The sequence below is a fragment of the Equus przewalskii genome, chromosome 11, assembly GCF_037783145.1.
Source record: "Equus przewalskii isolate Varuska chromosome 11, EquPr2, whole genome shotgun sequence".
NCBI classification, from domain to species: Eukaryota; Metazoa; Chordata; class Mammalia; order Perissodactyla; family Equidae; genus Equus; species Equus przewalskii.
The window spans coordinates 19,321,484-19,341,419 of record NC_091841.1 but is presented as its reverse complement, the minus strand read 5'-3'; the positions used below and the strand labels follow the sequence as shown (position 1 = coordinate 19,341,419).

General features: G+C 40.8%; 1 protein-coding gene across 33 annotated transcripts in view; it reads right to left on the bottom strand.

The window, feature by feature from the left end:
• Positions 1-12,656: 12,656 nt before the first annotated feature.
• The window catches only part of CTNND1 (catenin delta 1), a 51,520-nt gene continuing 44,240 nt past the window's right edge, over positions 12,657-19,936 (bottom strand). For 12 of the 33 annotated variants that reach the window (XM_070563956.1, XM_070563957.1, XM_070563958.1 and 9 more), the window contains 3 exons: positions 17,225-17,287; positions 16,354-16,457; positions 12,657-15,565 (listed from right to left, as the gene is read on the bottom strand). In XM_070563956.1, the coding sequence (XP_070420057.1) occupies positions 15,554-15,565; positions 16,354-16,457; positions 17,225-17,287 (179 nt within the window). In that variant the 3' untranslated portion in view covers positions 12,657-15,553. Of the gene's footprint in view, positions 15,566-15,852; positions 15,940-16,353; positions 16,458-17,224; positions 17,288-19,936 lie in introns of all 33 variants that reach the window. The other 21 variants (XM_070563943.1, XM_070563946.1, XM_070563966.1 and 18 more) reach the window with 3 other exon arrangements.

Genomic DNA, 19,936 nt, shown 5'->3' with positions numbered 1-19,936 from the left:
CAAATTACCAGGGAGATTGTTTAAATTGCTGATACCAGGCTCTACCACCAGAAATTCTAATTTAATAGGTCTGGGGTAGAGCCAAGGACACTGCATTTTTATTAAGCAATGCCCCCTCCCCACCACCACCACCAAAAGGCTTCCTGATGCACGGAGCACAGCTTTGAAAACCTAGAGACTCAGAAATTTTGGGCACAATACTGTGTGTGTATTTTGCTGGAGAAGGTCCGTCCTATCATCAGTTCTCAAGGAGTTCCATAATTCAAGAAGGTTAAGAATTATCTTGATGAGCACAAAAAGAACTAAGGAGGTCTCATCCAAGCATCAAGACAGAGTGATAAGGGCAAGGTTTGAAAAAAGAACCCACAGGGGCTGGCCCCATGGCCGAGTGGTTAAGTTCGCGCGCTCTGCTGCAGGCGGGCCAGTGTTTCGTCAGTTCGAATCCTGGGCGCGGACATGGCACTGCTCATCAGACCACGCTGAGGCAGCGTCCCACATGCCACAACTAGAAGAACCCACAACGAAGAATACACAACTATGTACCGGGGGGCTTTGGGGAGAAAAAGGAAAAAATAAAATCTTTAAAAAAAAAAAAGAAAAAAGAACCCACAAAGCCAAACCATCAGAAAGCTGGCAGAACCAGGAAGGAGCAGAGTGAAAGCCAACGGGGTGGAGACCAGTGAGGAAGTACCCAAACTATTTTCACCTATTTGTCTGGAATGTTAATAGCTTATTTTTATTAGCCACAGGCAACTTGGTTTATGGGGGTGTCGCTTTAAGGTACAGGGGTCAGGGAGACATTAGCTCCAGGGGAGAGTAATGGGAACAAAGGTCAGATTTTCCTAGGCAGACAGACTCAAAGGTTGTGGAGATAATGGAAAAGGTGCTGGGTCTTAAAGTCTGGAGTTCAGACTACTCTAAGAAGCTAGAGTACTGTCAAGCAGGTGTGGTGGGGCGTATCTGAGGAAGCTGTAGTTGAGACAGGGACAGGGGTGATAGAAGCGGTTGCCGTGAGCCCAAATAACAGGTGCCATTCCCTCCCGCTCTACACTATCAGTAATGGGGCACAGGAGGACCAGACTAAAGACACTGAGACTGTAACAAGAAGGGCATGCATTCTCCAGGTGCTCTGCCAAGAGTGGGACAGAAGGAGGAGCTGGGTTCCATCCCATACTCTAGAAGGTGCTGAGAGACTGACTTTGTTGTTAGAGGACTGGGCATATTTCCACATCCTCTTTGTTCTTCTTAGAATTGTGGCCTGGGAAACAACTATTGCAAATATTATCATAAAAGGTTTACCTCCCGGACCAAATCTTCATTAGCTAAATTCCTCTCAAAACAAATTTCTCATTCATTTGTGCTATCACAATAGTCTCTTAGCTGATTTCTCTGCTTCCAATTTTCTGCACTACTGCTCAAGTGATAGTCCTTAAAATATTCCATTGTTCCCCCAATGGCTAGAGAAAGTTCTTAAAGCCTCAGAATCCTGTTTTTAAACAAAATATTACCCAGAAGCCCAACTTAACAAAAGTTAGAAGCAAAGCTGTTCTTGTTAAAATGTCTAAGTGACCCAATGTCACCTCTCTTCAGCCTGACTCTCCCATCCTTGTGGCTGCTCGGGAGGCATGCCGCAGAACCCTAGGTCTCCAGGGTGACCTAGGGTTTAAAACCCATCTGCCTGCATATAGCAGGAAAAGAACTTCATAACCCGAGCACCACTGCTGCTGCCACCACATCCCCTTCCTGACCTCACCTCCTGCTGCTATCTATGTCCCGTGTGCCTCAGCTACCTCGAATGATTAGTTCCCAAATTCCCAAATTCACCATTTTTTAACAATGTTTTATTACAGGGAATTCCAAATACATAAAAATCAGGTAGAATACTATAATGAACCACCATACACCCATAACCCAGCTTCAATGATTATCAGCTCACAGCCAATCTTGCTACACTTATACCCCATCTACCCTTCCTCCCTCTACTTAGAAGCAAGTTTCCTGATAACATTTCATCCATTAAAATTTCATCAATGTTCAAATTGACAAGGGATTAATTATAGCCCACAATACCATGGTCATATCTAAAAAAATAATAATCCCTTAGTAATATCAAGTATCCAGTGTTCAAATTTCCGATTGTCTCATAAAACGTCATCTTTATGTCGGGATCCAAATAAGACCCATGCCTTGAGACTGGTTGATGTATTTCTTTTAATCTATAGGTCTCCTTCCATCTTTTTTCTTCTTGCAATTAATTAAAGAAATCGAGTCACTTTTTTGTGGTCCCCCACCACCCATTTTGTTAATTGCATCCTCATGGTGTAGTTTAACATTTGCCCCATTCTCTATATTTCCCATAAAATAGTAGTTGGATCTAGAGGCTTGATCAGACTCAGGCTTGATTTTTTCTTTTTGCAAAACTACCGCATAGGTGGTATCTGATTGTCTCTTTTTCTGATGTTAGTAGCTGTTGATGCTCAATGCCTAAAATCTATTTATTAAGGATTGCAAAATAGTGATTTTCTATTTCATTACTTCATTTATTAAATGAAATGTTTCTACAAAGAGAAACTTCCCCTTGCCTACTAGGATACCCAGTGAACCATATTCTTTTCACCTCTGTACTTTTGCACATTATTCCATCTGACTTACATGACTTCACATCTTCTCCAATCAGTGGAATCCTAGTTATCCTTTCAAACCAACCTAACTATCACCTCTCAGGGAAGTCTTGCCCTCCCTCTAGTAGAATTCAGCCCTATTCTAATGTTAGAAAGGTATCATAATAATGCTCATCTCATTAACTCATATATTTAATGCCTCCATCCCTAGGACTGAAGCTTCTCAAAGACAGGAATAGATTTTGGCCCTAGCATCTGTGTAAAGCAGTGATTGAACAAATATTTGCAGGATGAATGAAATACTAAAAGAGTCATGACTTCACTTTAGAAAAGTCAGTATCACTTAAGTGACATTATGTAGAACGCAAGTTACAAAGCAACTGGCAATGAGGTAACCATCACTAGAACAGAGTTACCGGAATTCAAGACGTCCTCCAAGAAGTAAAGGTGGAGTCAGAGCTGAGTTACCAAGTGTCCACAGCTGGACATTAACCAAATCAAGAGAAGCGAGCTCGGGGTGTGACTTCTCCAAAGTGCACAGAAGTCAGGGTGAGAATCAAGTTGAGCGAAGGTCCTTCCTAGGAATTCTACCAATCACAAGTCAGAAGCAGGTTGCAGCCTTCAAATGGCTGGCTGGGACTCAAAGCCAAGTGTATCCCACTTCCTGTCTCTGCACTCATATCATGCCTTGAGATGGCAGGCAAAGCAACTCCTACCTTCAAATGAAATCTGAGTTAAAAAGCCAAAATACTCCCTGGTGTGTTCTGAGGGAAGGGCAGGGTGTGATGATTAGCATCTTTGCCCAGGGTCACAGAGCAGTAGGAAGCTTATTTCCAAATCCTCTGGGGAGGTGAGGTGAGGAGGTTGACAGGCTGAACCATGGAGACGGGCAGAGGGGATGTCTGCTCATCCTAACCACAGGATTATAGGCACTGGCTAGAGGTTCCATACTTCCCAGTTTCCTGAGGTAGTGGACTGTTGGGTTCCACGTTGGCCACAAAAAAGTGGCCCAGAAGTAGGAATATGCCAGGATCTAAATGAAATTATGAGAGACTTAAAGTAGTAAACTAGGCAATCATGAGGAAAAGAAAGCAGACATATGCAGCAGAAAAATGTCCATGACATATTTTTATGGGAAAAAACAAAATGCAGAGTAATATGTATAGCGTGCCTGGATTAACTCCATTAGAAATAAGTCTATATTGTATAAGCACATTTAGAAAGATATCTGGAAGGATATACAACAAATTGTTAACAGTAGTTATCCCCGAGAAGTGACATAAAAGGGAGTGAGGAATTTTAATTCTATAATCTGCTATATTAAATTTTGAAGGAAAAAAAAGCTATATAGGGTTTTATCCTTTAAACCAAGTTGTTTTTTTTTTTTTGAGGAAGATTAGCCCTGAGCTAACATCTGCCACCAATCCTTCTCTTTTTTTTGCTGAAGAAGGCTGGCCCTGAGCTAACATCCGTGCCCATCTTCCTCTACTTTATATGTGGGACGCCTACCACAGCATGGCTTGCCAAGCAATGCCATGTCTGCACCCAGGATCCGAACCAGCGAACCCCTGGCCGCTGAAGTGGAATGTGTGCACTTAACCACTGAGCCACCTGTCCGGCCCCTAAACCAAGATTTTTTTAAAAAAAAATCAATGTATGTGGCAGGGTGGAGTTAACGTTCACTGCTGAATGTGCATACCCTTACCAGAGGTGGAGATGCCTGGCAGCGATGGGCTTTGCCAGCAGAGGGCACCCATTTGTTATCTCTTGTACTGTGGGCAGATACCGTGTACTCATACCTTCAGCACCTAGTATATTCTGTGCTTGGAGTTATACAAGGAATAAAAGGGATGTGTGTTCACAGGTCAGTCCTGCAAATCCTCCAGGATCCCTATCATGAGGGAGCTGGGAATCTGCTCTGCAGGGCAGACTCACTGACAGGGGCAACCTCGCACACAGTGGCTTCCTTCCATCGGTCACAGGATGGAAGATGGCACTGCCCTATCGGCTATGCTCACCACTCTTACAGGAACAAACTTCTGAGCAGGGAGACCTACAACCAGAGATTTGTGATTCTTGATAGGCTGCCAAGTGGTGCAGGTCTGGAGTGACAGCAACTAGAGATGCAGTGGAAGAGAAATGAAGAGGAAGCAAAGAAAGAGCGGGATCAAGGGGCAAGCAAGGAAGAGCAGAGAGATGAGACAGGACAGTCAGGCACAAGCTTGATAGTAGGAAGAATCTGAGCTATTGCTCATTTGTGTCCAACTGATAAAGAGGTCCTTCAGGATAGTGAACCTCCATTTTACACTAGAGGGAAGAAGAGTTAAAAAAAAAGATTGAACCCATGCCCTCTAGGATTTCAGACCCCAGAACAAGATCAAAACACTATAGGAAGATCAGAAAAAAACAAACATATCATCCAAAGATGAAACAGAGCAAAGCAAACCTTACTCTGTTGCTAGTTACTTCTTTGCACTGGAAGCCACGCAGGCTTTTTTTATTGTTATTTTTCTTTTGCAGAGGAAGAATCGCCCTAACAGCCGTGCCAATCTTCCTCTATTTTTTAGTATGTGGGTCGCCAGCACAGCATGGCCATTAACAGAGCAGTCCACGCCTGGAACTGAACCCAAGCCATTGAAGAGGAGCACGCTGAACTTAACCACTAGGCCACCAGGGCTGGCCCCCATGCAGGCTTCTTTAAAAAACAAAAAACTGCTCCTAAGCCAGACAGTTCTCTGACATCACCAGCATTCTAGGAAACACACTCTAGTCCTTCTTTCAGTCCTCTTTTTCAGGATCTCCTTTCCCTTCTTAAATATGATATACCACTAGTGTTCAAATCTAAACCCTCTGCTTTTCTCACACTAACATTCCTTGGCCAGCTCAGATAGTCCCATAGCTTGAAGTATGACCTATAAATTGACCTATAGGGTGATAGTTAATAATACTGTATTGTATTTTTGAAAGTTGCTAAGAGAGAGCTTAAAAGTTCCCATCACAAGAAAAAAAACTATGCAGCTATGCATGGTGACAGATGTCAACCAGACTTACTGTGATTTCACAATGTACACAAAACATTTTGTACACCTGAAGCTAATATGTTATATGTCAATTATACCTCAATTTAATTTAAAAAATACAAAAAAAAATCCCACAAAAACCAAACAAATATAGTTGAAGTCTGACCTTTGCCACTGAGTGTAAGCTAAGACAAGTTACTTAACTGCTCTAAGATTTCATTTCTTCATCTATAAGATGGAGCTAATCATAGTTGTTGTAAATATTAAACAGGAACAATGCATGTGAAGCCTTTAACACAAAGTTGGCCCCAAAATATGTGCTATTATTATATATGTTCATGTAATTCCCCTCCTTATAGGGTTAAAGATTAAATGTCAATATATTCAAAGTACTTAAAGTCTTACACATAGAAAGCACTAAGTATTAGCTATTACCATTACTGAATAGACTGGAAATTGATAAACTTTTGTCTCTACACTACAGCCTGGTCTAAGCCACCATCATGTCTTGCCTAGAATCTTCCAGTTTCTTGTAACTGGTCATCTTGGTTCTCCCCTCCATACTATTCTCTATAGCTAGTGATCTGGTCTCCTTGCTGCTTAAAACTCTTTGCCCTCAGGGTAAAGTAGTTTGCTCCAAGTTCCTAGAGGACAAGGGCCTGTGTTCACTTCATTTCTATCACCAGTATAGGGCCTAGCATATCACAAGGTACTTAGTAAATATATGTAGTTTTTTATTCATTCTTTCATTCAGTTAAACCCCTTCCTAACTCCCATGGGCTCTGCATGAAGAGTTCTTCTTTATCTCTCAAGGTTTCAGACATACAGAAAAACCTTGGTATCTTGCTGGGAAGTCTTTTCTCATCCTAGGTCAGAGAAGTCTACGTGCTGTCACAGGCACTACCAGCCTTAAGGGACTCATCCTCCTGGACCTGCCACAAGTAGTCTCTAAGGCTTTAACATTAATTCCTGCAAGGTTCATTCCTAAAGCTCCTAACATTTAAGCACCTAGAACAGGGCCTGACCAAAGAGGCATAAGTACTCACTGAGTGACTAGTGCCACCCTTTCCTAACCCAGGGGCTGGACCTGTACACCACTCGGTTTTGTTATTTTGGGTTGCCCTTGAAATCATCCCTGAAATAGTTGGATACAATAACTGAGCAGAGTAATCATACAGCTAAACATAAATTATATACACATATATATAGAAGGACCTGGTGATTGATACAATAATATTCTATGTGCCAGAAACTGTTCTAAGTGCAAATGTTTTATCTCATTTAATCTTCATAATGACCCTACGTATAGGTATTATTATTCCCATGTTACATATGATGAAAGGCACTAGAAGCTTAAGAAATTTGCCCAAGGTTTCATGGCTGAGTAGCAGAATAAGGACTTGAACTCGGGCAGTCAAGTTCCAGAGCCTGAGTTTAGGGCTGAGTAATATATATATTTATATTTATATATATATAATCATTCTGTATCATATACCTATGTTATCATTCTGAATCATCTCAAACATCTATGAGCTAGATTTCAGAGGCACTAACCCCAACAAAGAGAAAAGAAATAATGGATTAAAGCAATAGGCACTTGAATAAGACATTAGATAGCTCATCTTGGTCCCACACATAATCCATGCCTTCCGGCACAAGTGCACATGGCTTAAGAGGATCATAAAAGAGAAAGAAATGTCTATTGCAAATGTGTGTCATGGAGCTGTATCACCAACAATCCAAAATTGGAATCAATGTCCCTGAGAAAGCCCTTCCTAGAGCCCCAGAAATGATCCATGACCCAGAGATGAGCTTTAACAGCCCAGTGCTCCCGCCTTGACTTCTACTCTAAAGCCAGCAGTCCCTAAAAAAAGAAAAAGGTCCATCTCCCTTATGTCAAAGGGCAGCCTCAAGCCTTAGCCCAGCCCTACTCTGAGTCAAGCCCTGGTAGGACATGGTGAGGCCACTAAGACAAATAAGACTTTGTACTCAAGGAGTCGGCAATTTAGCCAGCAAGATAAATTCTTGGATTCTGTCCTGACCTTCTGTCTTGAAGTCAGGCTGAACAACTCACATACTAGCCAGCAAACAATTATTTAAACTTTGCTTTAATGGCAATTGTCTTGGATCTGTTCTCTTTTCCCCTCCTCACACTTCACTCTCTGGTTCTTTTGCACACATCTACTTCATTTGCCACATACTACACCCCAGTCCTGTGATAGAGATAGGCTTTGCACCGTCTCCTATAAGTGGTGCCCTGGGAGCTCAGCTTGTCCTATCAGAGGTAGCACCAGTTCTAACTCCCTTCACCATCCTCTTGCCTTCTCTCTCTACTTGTTTGGAAGTTTTATGCTCTGTCTTTTCTTTAGTGGTTATTCTAATACGTACATTTAGTTTCATAAAGTCTTAATATGTTTACTCTCCTCCTGAATATAGGAACATGAAAGTTAATGTTCTAATCATCCCAACTTACATGCTATCGTTGGCCAATATTTTAATTCTAGTCCATATTTCCCTCCCACAAATCACACACTGCTTCAAGAGCTAATGCTTACTTTTACCAACCTTATTTACCAATATCTTTGTTCAGTATTCCTTCTCGCATCTGACTTGCCATTTGAGATCATCTTTCTTCTGCCTCAAGGGCATCCTGTAGAATTACCTTTTCTGAGAGTCAAACTCTGCTTTTGTCTGAAAATGTTTGTAGTTAGCCCTCTTTCTTAAAAAAGTTTCACTGGCGCTGCCCTGTGGCCAAGTGGTTTAGTTCACATGCTCCACTTCGGCAGCCCAGGGTTTGCCAGTTCAGATCCTAGGTGCAGACCTACACACCACTCATCAAGCCATGCTGTGGCAGCATCTCACATAGAAGTAAAATGACCTTCAACTCGGATATACAACTATATACAGGGCTTCAGGGAGAAAAACGAAAAACAAAAAAAATGGGCAACAGATGTTAGCTCAGGGCCAATCTTCCTCAACAAAAAGCATACTTAAAAAAAAGTTTCACTAAGTGCCAACTTCTATAATTCTTCTGTTCTTAACAGGATGAAGGGTAAGAATTCGTTTTCTGGCTTTCCTTGTCAATGTTGAGAAGTCACCCACCTGGGCTGTTTTCTATAGGTAGTATTTTCTTTCTAGCTGGTCAAGATCTTAGGTTTTCTGCATTTTGCCTTGACTTCTCTAGATAGGAGTTGCTTTTTATCTTGCTTGGAACTCATTGGGATTCCTAAATCTGAGGTTTGGTGCCTTTCACCAAATTCGAAAACTTATCAGCCACTATCTCTTCCAATATTGCTTCTTCCTATTATCTCCTCCTGGAGCTCCAGATAATATACATTAGATCTTCTCATTTTACTTGTCCTCTATTGTCCATATTTCAACTTGTTATTTTCCATTCTCCTTCTTCTCTTTCTTGTTCTTTGGACTGCATTCTGGATAATTTCTTGACAACTATCTTCCAACTCACTAGTACCCCTTCAATTTCTCCAATGTATTTAATCCTAGTTTTTATTTCAAATTTGTATTTTTTAATTTCTAATTTTTTTTCCAAATCTGCCTGTCGTTTTTTGTCATCTCATTTTCAAACTTGTTTTAGTTCATTAATCAAAATATTTCATCACAGTCTGTGTGACAAGACAAACATCTGAAGCATTTTCAGGATCAGCTTCTGTGTCTTTTTGTCCCCTTTTCACTCGTGGTGCCTTCTTTGTGCATCTTACAATTTTTGAGCAGGGCTGCTCATTTGCCTTGGGATCATGTCTGTGGGAGTTGTTTTGAGGCCTTCGAGGGACTGCATTTGCTTCTGGAAATCATCTGGAGGAATGACCAACTGAGCACCACTTTAAATTCTCCAGTTAAGATTTTTTTGGACCACACAGGTAGCATAAATTTGGACTGAAAATTCCAGAGGTCCATCTTGTGGTTATGAAGTCTCAGGGAAGATACTGTATATATTTTTCCTTCCACCTAGCACCAAGGTTAACACAAATAAGCTCTTTGCTGCCCCCTTCTATAATTTCATCTTTACACTGAGGGTATCCCGACTTTACTTGGAGTCACCTGCTAGACTCCTCATTTCCTGTTTCCCATACCCTGTGCAGTCACTAAAGCAGATGCTTGAAGTCTGCTGAGTTTTTACCCCGAGTAAAAGCTAGCTTTGGCAGTTGTTTACTTCCTAGGATTCCAGTTTTCACTTCATTTTTATTATCTGTGGATTCCGTACTTCTGTACTTGTTCAGCAATGTGTTCGCGGGTATTTTTTTATAAATACATGTTACCCTGCATCTTACTCGTTTCTGCTGAAAGGACTTTTCAGAGTATCTAATCCACTGCAGTGCCAAAAACAGAAGCTTGAATTAGTTCCAACCATACACACTACACTTCCTCCACTCTGGATTCTGACAACAGAGTGAGTTGTAAAAAGGCCCAGAGTCCCAAGTCTGCAAAAGACCCAGGCTAACTTTGCCTTAAAGCTGAAGGAAAAAAGAATTAAGGTGAAGACAAGTGCAGAATATGTGCCTGGCACAATGTCACCACTGATACGCTTTTTCTTTTTCTTTTCCTCAGGCACCATGAGGAATGCCTTATGGCATTCAAACTATTTGTCCACTAGCACACAGATATCGGGGGAAAGACAGCAAGACAGTACTCCCTTCTGTATCCCCAGTAAAAGTGGAAGAACCTGTCTTTTTCAACAATAAAGATAGAGAGGTATATGGAGAGAAGGGTAGCACTTTTTCCTCAGCTAAAAATAAACCAAAAAAGCTAGTTGCTATGTGCTTACAATAATGCTTATGGCTCCTACAATTACAGTAACAGGTGTGAAGCTCTTGACTCAATCCACTTGTGGATAGCTGGCCCTGGTCATGTCATGCTACTTAAAAGGAGAAAAACCTAAGTCAGAATATAATGATGCAGACAGACCAAAATGATTGTTTTCAATGGTGCTTTCCCTACCTCACTTCCTCCAGCTTTCTCTCCATGTATGCCCCTAAATTCTAGGTGGATCAGCTGAAGAATTAATGCTTTAAGTGGCAGAGTCAGACAACAGAAAAAGCCAAAAGGTCATAAGGTTATATGAAAAAGAAATCAGATGAGACCAGCCCCGTGGCTGAGTGGTTAAGTTTGCGTGCTCCACTTCGGCAGCCTGGGGTTTCGCCGGTTCGGATGCTGGGCGTGGACATGGCACCACTCATCAAGCCATGCTGAGGCGGCATTCCACATGCCACAACTAGAAGGACCCACAACTAAAAACACACAACTGTGTACCAGGGGGCTTTGTGGAGAAAAAGGAAAAATAAAATCTTAAAAAAAGAAAAAGAAATTAGCTCTTACAACATCTTTTCTTACTTTTTTGTGCTTTCTTGAGGTAAGTTGTCTCTTAGGAGTGATTTAAGTTTCCAGACACACTGTCTTGACTTTGGCCAATGGGGCCACTTGCTCTCCAGTTGAAGTACCCTTTGTAGCCAGAGGTGACACTTCAGTCAAAATCAGCAACTCCAAGGGATTCTCTGTGCCCTAGAGGGCCCCATATCAGGGGCTAACTTCACCTCTCAGCAGCCTGGGCTTCACCTACGTGACATGATGTGCAAGATAAGAAGTTCCATCTACACACATGCTGCACATCAGCCTATCACTATTACCTCAAATTCAGTAAGCAACTCATCCCTTGAGATAAACTTTGTTTCCTCTATGAATTCTCCCTTACTGTGGTTATCACCACACCCACCATGAGACTAGTATTACTGCCAATGGAGTAAGACCCAGTCATCCTGGATTCCAGCTTGAGGCTAGAACCTTAAGCAAGTCACTAGATCAGTAACTCAAGTTGCAAGAAGTACCACACGCATTAGAATAACCTAGGTGACTTATTAAGATTTCAGATTAAGGGAGTCCCATCTATTGAATCATTTTTTTGGAAATGGAACATGGGATTCTGCATTTTTAACAAGTTTCCCAGGTAATTCTTATGTACTTGCTCAGATGTATAAAGCTAGGTCTAGTTGGTATACAACTTACCTATGGAAATACCTAGTGAACCTTTATTATCCTAACTTCAGATATAAAGGTAGACAAAATGAGAAATAACTATCTAGAAAGACTGGTCCTTAGTTCTCCCTGGGTGAGAGGCTTCCAGTTTGTAACAATGTGCATTATTCAGCAAGAAACAACAAGTGGCCAAATGAGGTCATAGCTTTGAGCTGTCAGAAAGTATGTCACAGCAAGACTCATTACAGCTAGCTATTTCACAAACATGTTAACAAAAATGCCTCATTGAGGCAGAAGAGTGGTTGAGCATAATCTATAATCACTTCCAGAAAAAGAACTCTAAAGGCTCTAAAGGATCAGAAGTACATGGGCAAGTCTTGACAAAATCCACAGGATTCCTAAAGTTGGTGTTAAGTAAGAGATACCAAGAGGCTTCAAAAGCATTACTAAATCAGTGTCAAGAAACTTAAGATATAGGGGCTTTACAGATCATTCTGTTTAACACCTTATTTTAGGTAAGGGCAGAGAGGAGCAATGTTTTTAAAAGATCACAGATCTTAGCTACATAGGATTCTCAGATTGCAATCTATATGAGAAAGGGTCCATCTGTTTTCTTCTCTAATCTAAACCTAACATCCACAACAATGCCTAGCATATAAAAATCCTCAGTAAATATTTATTGAATGAGATAAAACAAATGGACCTATCCAGAGAGGGGAGAAGAGTAAGGTTTATATATAGCTCAATGCCAGTGGATAATAAGGAACATAACAGAAATAAAGGCTACTCACCACTAGCCTGGTTTATCTACATAGATTTAAAAAACCATCTCAAGTGGGGTTACGAAACCTCTTTGGAAAGCAAACTCTTAATAGCTTTTTGGCTCTGTGCTTCAGCCTTCTAGTCTAAAACTACAACTGTCAGGCACAAATCAAGCTACAATGCTTAGGTTTCCTGGTCTCACTAGTACAAGAAAGTTTTCATACTCAAGACCTAAATTCAACAAAATTGAGACATGACATCATCATCAGAAGCAGCTATATATTTTTAATCTAAAGATTGGGCATACAAAAAGCATTTTACATAAATTCTCGAGTCTTTTAGTTATTTAACAGCAAATATGAGCCTCAGAAAAATAAGTTTCTTTCCATAGGTCTTAATCCTTGGCCTCTGCAGTAAAGAGAATCCCTGGTAATCCAACAAGTATTTGCTACCCTATTTGGTAGGACATAAAGGAAGCTATAGGCCTGTCCCTTGTCTTCTATTAAAGGACTGCAGATAGTCTGAGAAGCAACATTATGGCCTATTGTTCAGTACTTACATACATAAGGCTTTTAATTCTACATTTTCATATTTATTAAGTTGGTACGTTCTAATCTTTTAGCCATAAATGTTACATTCAAGAGGGCCATGTAGTGCAATGGGCTTTATTCAATGTTAGTTTTGTCAAATGTTGCAAAAGAATCTCAGTGACTAAGGAAGTCATTAATTCTTTATACTTCCATTTCCTATCTCTAAGTTAGCAATAAACTTCCCATGCTCTACTTGACCACATTTAATTTTTAAGACTTTTCAGAGGAAAAATGTTTCATATATAATTAAAAGCAATGTTGCTTGATAAGAGTTGGGATTGAGCTCCAAAAGAACCCATCCTGGTATAACCCCCTTCTTGGTTGCTCTGGAGAGAAAAAGGACACTGATACATAAAGCAGTAACCAAGATGAAAAAGAGAGAAGAGATATAGCTTGAAGTGAAGAAATGACACAGACCCCCCACATACACACTTTAAAAACTTTATTTATATAAAAAATTCATTTGTTTTTAAAAGCATTAACAAGAGAGAAAGAAAAACAGAAAAAGTATGGAGCAGAAGACATGCCCCTTAGTAGTGTTCGGTGGGAAGGTGGGATTTTTGGTTCTCTGGAATTGAATGTTTAGTGTTTTTATAAACAAAAAAGAAAAAAAAAAAACACTTAAAGGTCCCCCAAAGCCCATGGCTGTTCTATCACCCACGCCCCACCGAGAAAAAGAGCACCAGGAAAAAGAGCAGAAGAGGACAAGAGAAACCAAGAGTGGAGCCAGGTCTAGATGGGGGCAATTCCCCTGTGCAGTATGCTCTTAGGGTCACAGGAAAAGGCTCCTTTTTGCCAGAAAAGGAGTGGGAAGAAACGGGAGGGGGAAAAGGGTGAATAAGGGATTTCAATGCATAGGGAAGGGGAGGGGGTTGGTGGCTGTGCACTTTTCTCCTACCCCATAGCCTCAATATATAAGGGAAGGAGGAGAGAGGAGAAGGATAAATATTTCCAGTTGCACTGAACGGAGCTTTAGATTAAGGGGAGGAGTAAAAGGGAAATAAACAGAAGGGTTAAAAACAAACAAAAAAATCAACCAGCACAGCAGCTGATTCCTCTAGCCCAACCTGCTAATATAGACTAAACTGAAAGGAGGAGGTATGGGGTGGGGGGGACAGACGACTTCCCTACAACCCCTTCAGAGATGATGGTAAATTCCGGGCAACTGAGGAGTAAGAGTGGCACCCCTCACTCCTCCCACCAACCTCATTTTGAGATTCATCAGAATAGGATTTTTGCAAAATCCCAACCATATACTGTTGAGCAAAAGCTTGCTATGGCTGAAATTAAAGGCTATACCAATTCCCAATGGAGAATCTGAGGTTCTCTAGGTCACCTCTCCTCTTCTTTCTGCAATTCAGGGCCAATAGTGGGTAAGAAAGCAACAAAATATAATTTGCAAAACCATGAAAAATGAGACTGCAGAGGCAAAGAAAGGCACATGGAAGGGAAGGAGGAGACGCACCCCAGGCCAAAGGCACAAAGAAGAGGCAAAGCCAGGGGCAATCCCACCTTTGAAAGGGTAAAGGGGGTAGGAGTATGTACATCAAGTCCTTTAGTCGGCCAACCAATCCAGGGAGAAGGCAGGGGAGGAAAGAGCTCTAAGGGTAAAAAAAGGAGAAATAAGGATGGGGAAGCCAGCTTTGAAGCTTCCTGCCAGTTTCAGACTAACTGATTCATGTACATTCCTATTAGCTCTTCCTAGAAGGTTTTCTCCTCCCCAGAAGACATCTTTCTGTTCCTTCTCACCCAGAAAGTCTTCCTTGACACATTCTCCTCTTTCTACAGCCTCTTGCAAATGGCCAGGCCAAGTCAGCAGACATTATCACAGGATGGGAGAGGAGGGTTAAGGGCAGCCTCAGTAAGGGGCAATAGTAGCAGCCCAGGGTTGACATGAGGCTTGGAGAAGAGATGGAGTCTGTAGGTCCTTGATGGTCCCTGCCCTGGAGATGAGGAGAGCAAGGTTTCTTAACCTCAGTTCTAGGAGACTTCCACTTACTCAAGGGCCCTTGCCAGATGGAATGTGCCAATGTTGCCAGCCTTCTTTGCTTCAAAAATAGTCGTTAGGAATAAGGGAAGAGCTTATACTTCCCATTCTCCAAAAAAATTAAAAAATCCCTTCCCCAACAGGAAAAAAAAGCTTGATTAAGAATCACCGGTTTATCAGATTGCTGGACACTGCATATACAGTATGTAACTTCCAAGTCTTCCCACAGCTTCCAGTGAAGATTCCCACTCTCTCCCCTCCCTCCACACAAGGCCAAGAGTTCCAAGGAGAGCTGGCAAAAGAGCTAATCTGCAGCAGTTTCTCAAGATATGCGTATAACTGAGCCAAGGCTTCTTGGGAGCAATTGGAGGGGATCTGGAGAGGGGAAGAGGGACAATTAAGCTTCACTGGAAAAAGCTAGGAGTTGACGGAAATAAGGCAGCCACTTAGGGCTGTAAGGGCAGGAGGCAGCCTGGCAGTTGGCACAAAAGTCCAGCGAAGAAAGGGAAAAATCATCAGTCCATTTCACCACCAAAAAACAAAAGTACATATATTATAAGCCCAGATGTAGCGGAGATAGTGGTGCTAAATCTTCTGCTGTAGGGAAAAAAGAGAAAGAGATGTTAATAGGGTTGGGAATAAGGAGAGCCAAAAGACAGCTGAGCAAATCTGGAGGGAGGAAAGTAGCACATAACGGAGAATCAGATCACCAGCAGCACATCCCAGCCTCTTAAGAGGTAACAATCACAGAAGCATCACCCCCAAGCCCCATGTGGCTGAGACTAGTGTCTCTGGCCTGATCAGATCAGCATGATTGGCAAACTGCTGGCACACAGAGGCCTCCTTCCTCAAGGATGATCTGCGGGGGTGGCTGGAGGACATACCATGGGGGGGTAAGACACTTGGTCCCCCTCATCATCCAAAACCAACACATCCAACTCTTCCTCCAGAGAGTCCTGCCCCTCGTCCGGCTGTGAACACATGCAATTTGTTAGTATGAGAGTAAGGAAATAGGAACCTCATGAGTGTGTGCCAGATCCAGGGAAAATCCCAAAACTTGTAAACTCAAACAAAACAAGATAGTAGTAAGTGAATGACACGACATTCGAGAAAAGGCAAGGACAGGAAGACAATGATGTGAGAATAGACCACATGGCGTTAGTATAAGTAACACGTTTATAGCCTTCCTTCCCCCATCTTGACCATCACAGAATAATGGCTCAAGAAATCCCAACATCAGTCAAAACACTCACTTTTTCCCCAAAGACTCCTACCAGAAAAGGATGCTGTCTTTCACTAGGTACTTTTTTTCCTATTTCACAAAACATGCAGGCTTCAAAATAGAACTAACCTTAGAAAGACAACAGTATATAAAGAGAATTTACCATCAGGGGTGTTCCCTTCAATGGCTCCATTTCACCTAGATCCCCGGATCGATCCAGTGTTCTGCTGTGGTCCCCTCTCTCATTCAGTGTGGAATAGTTGTTATCTAGTGAAAAAAGTACACGAAAACATGATGTTCCTCTCTAGTGTACCAGGTACATTAGTGTACCATATATATTAGTGTACAACATATATTAAGCAGATAAGTGTGAATTAGGCACTGCTGCTGAGAACTGAGCTTTGCCAAATGCTCCAGAAAGGCATTAAGGTCTGGTGGTCCCTGATTTAAAAAGAACTTGAATCTAATCAGGAAGGCAATATATATGAAATACACAGAGTATGACATATGATAATAAAGTTAAACTGAAGAGATCTATCTATAAAGATTACTAGAATTAAGAGGAGAGAGTGAGGTATGCTGCAATAGTTAGGAAGGACCCAACAAATGAGATAGGACTTCAGTTAAGCCTTTGGGGATGAAGAGAATTTAGAAAGCAAATGGGAAATAGATGGCATTACATGAGCCCACCTGTTTCAAGTGAGCTGAAACAGAGTACAGGGGAGAAGAGAGAGAGGAATCCTGGGATCAGACTTTGGCAGTAACAGTTTAGGGACACACACTTGATTCTGTAGTAATGGAGAAGGCATATGAAGATTTTTCTTTTAAACCCTTGAGCATATGGGAATGAAGAAAAAAGTAGATGGATCAAGTTTTCCTAAATGTCCTCACATCCTTCCAAACAGAAATGTCCAGCCAATGCTCTTCCAGGATGGTAAATGGTGAAGGTGCTAGAAAGAACTGCAGAGCCGGACAGTTCTCCTTGTCCCAGTGAAATAGTACTCCATATCCTTAGGCAGGAATTAATCACCTACCTAATGATTTTGTGTTTGATCCCATATTGCTCATCTGAATTTCTTCCCGATCAGGTTTCTTATCTACATGGAGTCAGAAAGTTATCCAGGTCAAAAAACCAACTCTTCAAAATCTAGACTCATCACAAAAATTGCTCTCTAGTCTGTCCTCCCTCCCTCCCTACCATCAGATTTTTACCGAATACCCACTAGATGCCAGGTAGTAGACAAAGCTCTCCTGGATCTTAAAGACATCTCTCTCCTACAACTTGTAATATAAGAAACCATTCACTCTAAGTGAGCAATTTTCAAATCATTTGGTCTCAAGGTCCCTTTACAGTCTTAAAAATCATGAGGATCCAAAGAGCTTTCATTGGTGTGGGTTACAGGTATTAATATCTACTGTACTAAGAAATTTTAAATATTTCACTAAAAATAATAAACTTATTCCATGTTAACATAAATAACACTTTTAATTTTAAAAAAGGCATTGCTTCATGGACAAAAAGAGCAGAGCAGTGGTTACCAAAGGGGAAAGGGGTTGGAAGGTGGGCATAAGGAGTAAAGGGGCACATTTACACTGTGACTGACAAATAACGTACAGCTGAAATTTCACAATGTTATAAACCATTAAACTTCTTTAAAAGAATGGATAAAATAAATTATGTTACTTTCATACGGTAGAATTTTACATTAACTCTTAAAAGAATAAAGTAGAGCTATGTCTGCAGAAATGGAAATCTGTTCATCATAAGTCAAAATAGTGCAACGTGCAAAAACACTGAGTATAATCCAATTTGGTAAAACAAAACTGTGAATCTGTTTATATTTGTACACTTTTTAAATGTCTAAGATACCACATTCTTCATTCTGGGGAGTGGAATTTTACTTCATAAATTTCTGTTTAACTTGCATTACATGGCAATAAGAATCTGTCACTTTTGTGATTTAAAAGTATACAAATGTTTTTTGGGGGGCCGGCCCCATGGCCAAATGGGTAAGTTTGCGCGCTCCACTTCGGCGGCCCAGGGTTTCACTGGTTCGAATCCTGGGTGCGGACATCGCACAACTCATCAAGCCATGCTGAGGCAGCATCCCACATGCCACAACCAGAAGGACCCACAACTAAAAATACACAACCATGTACCAGGGGACTTTGGGGACAAAAAGGAAAAATAAAATCATTTTTTTAAAAAGTACATGTTTTTCAAAGAACAAAAGGCATTGTTTTACATTTTTGGACATGTCTTTAAAGTTTGGCTCAATAGAAGATAGCTGGATTCTCATATCTGCTTCAGCACTCAATCTGTTGTGATGTTATTTTGGTTAAGCGTATGAAGAAAATCCAGCCTCACACAGATAAGAAGTTGGAAAAGGGAGGAGAATTTTAATAGCCTTCTCAGATAATTGTAGATATTCTTTGATAGTACACTAATATCCAACAAGTAAAGCTTCTTTAAGGGTAGCAGCAAGATGGAATCTGAATCCAAACTAAAAATCTCTTCATACGCTGTTAAATTAAAATCCATTGATCTGTCTTGCACTTGGAATAGATCAGTTCCCTATGCATGATTCTGAAACATCATGCATTGGTCACTTGCAAAATACTGGTTCATAGTTATGCAGGTCTTCTAAATGTTAACACATCTCATTACACAATATCAAAAAAACGCATTCTTTAATATCAGCACTGATTTCATTAAAAAGTCCTTTAAGTACTGAGATTTACCAAGCTCACAATGGCAGATACAAAATTATAATTTTCACTTAAAACTTCAGTACTGTCAGTTATCTTTCGTCAAAGTGATAAGCTCACAGCACTGATTTTCAAGAAAACGTCTGCCAAATACCCAAGTCTGAATAACCATAGCTTGTCCGTCAGTCATTTTTTTCCAAGTAAAAATGGTGTTCCATCAAAAAAGTGGCTAGTCCAACTAGTAACTCAATAGCCCAAGTGCTTTTCCTCAAGACAACCACCGTGCTTTGGTATGCAGCAGACTGCTTGATCAGTACTTTCTGTTTCATCAGCACAGAGTATTAGAAAGATGTGTACTCAAGGGTAGAAAGAAAAAAATAATTTTTACAGTTCCATCAAGTATATTCTTAAGTGAAACTGGCTCTTTTTTTAACTGCAAGTACATGGTAAGAAAAACTACAATGACCGTTTGGTTTGGCGTCATTGACCTGGTTTATGTCCAGCCATAAGCACCAACCACTGTTTTTGCACCATCAGCACAAATGTCAAGACATGAGGACCCTCAGACCACATTTCAAGAACCCTGAGGCAAAACCAAGTGTCATTAAGATAACAGGGGTTACAATACACACTTAAGTGAAAAAGAAAACATTTTACAAAACAAAATATATGATTCATCTTTTAGGGAAAATGTGTTTGCTCACATGACTGGCGATTTAAAAGGAAAAAATTAATCATTTCGCTATATATATTTTCGTTTTATGTATCAAACCATTATACTGTACACCTTAAATTTATACAATGCTATATATATCTCAAATAGAGAGACTAGGGTTCACTTTCCAGTCATTTTAAGCCCACAAGCAAAGACAGGGTACAACACCCAGGGTAACTGCCTGTTTTGTTTTACTATCTAATGTTCACGACTAGCAGCTTCTGTGTTACAATCCTGAGGGAAGTATTATTCCCCCTCAGCCAAAAGACTAGCTCATTCAGAAATAAACATATATCCTATTTCTTAGATAGTAAGCCCACTA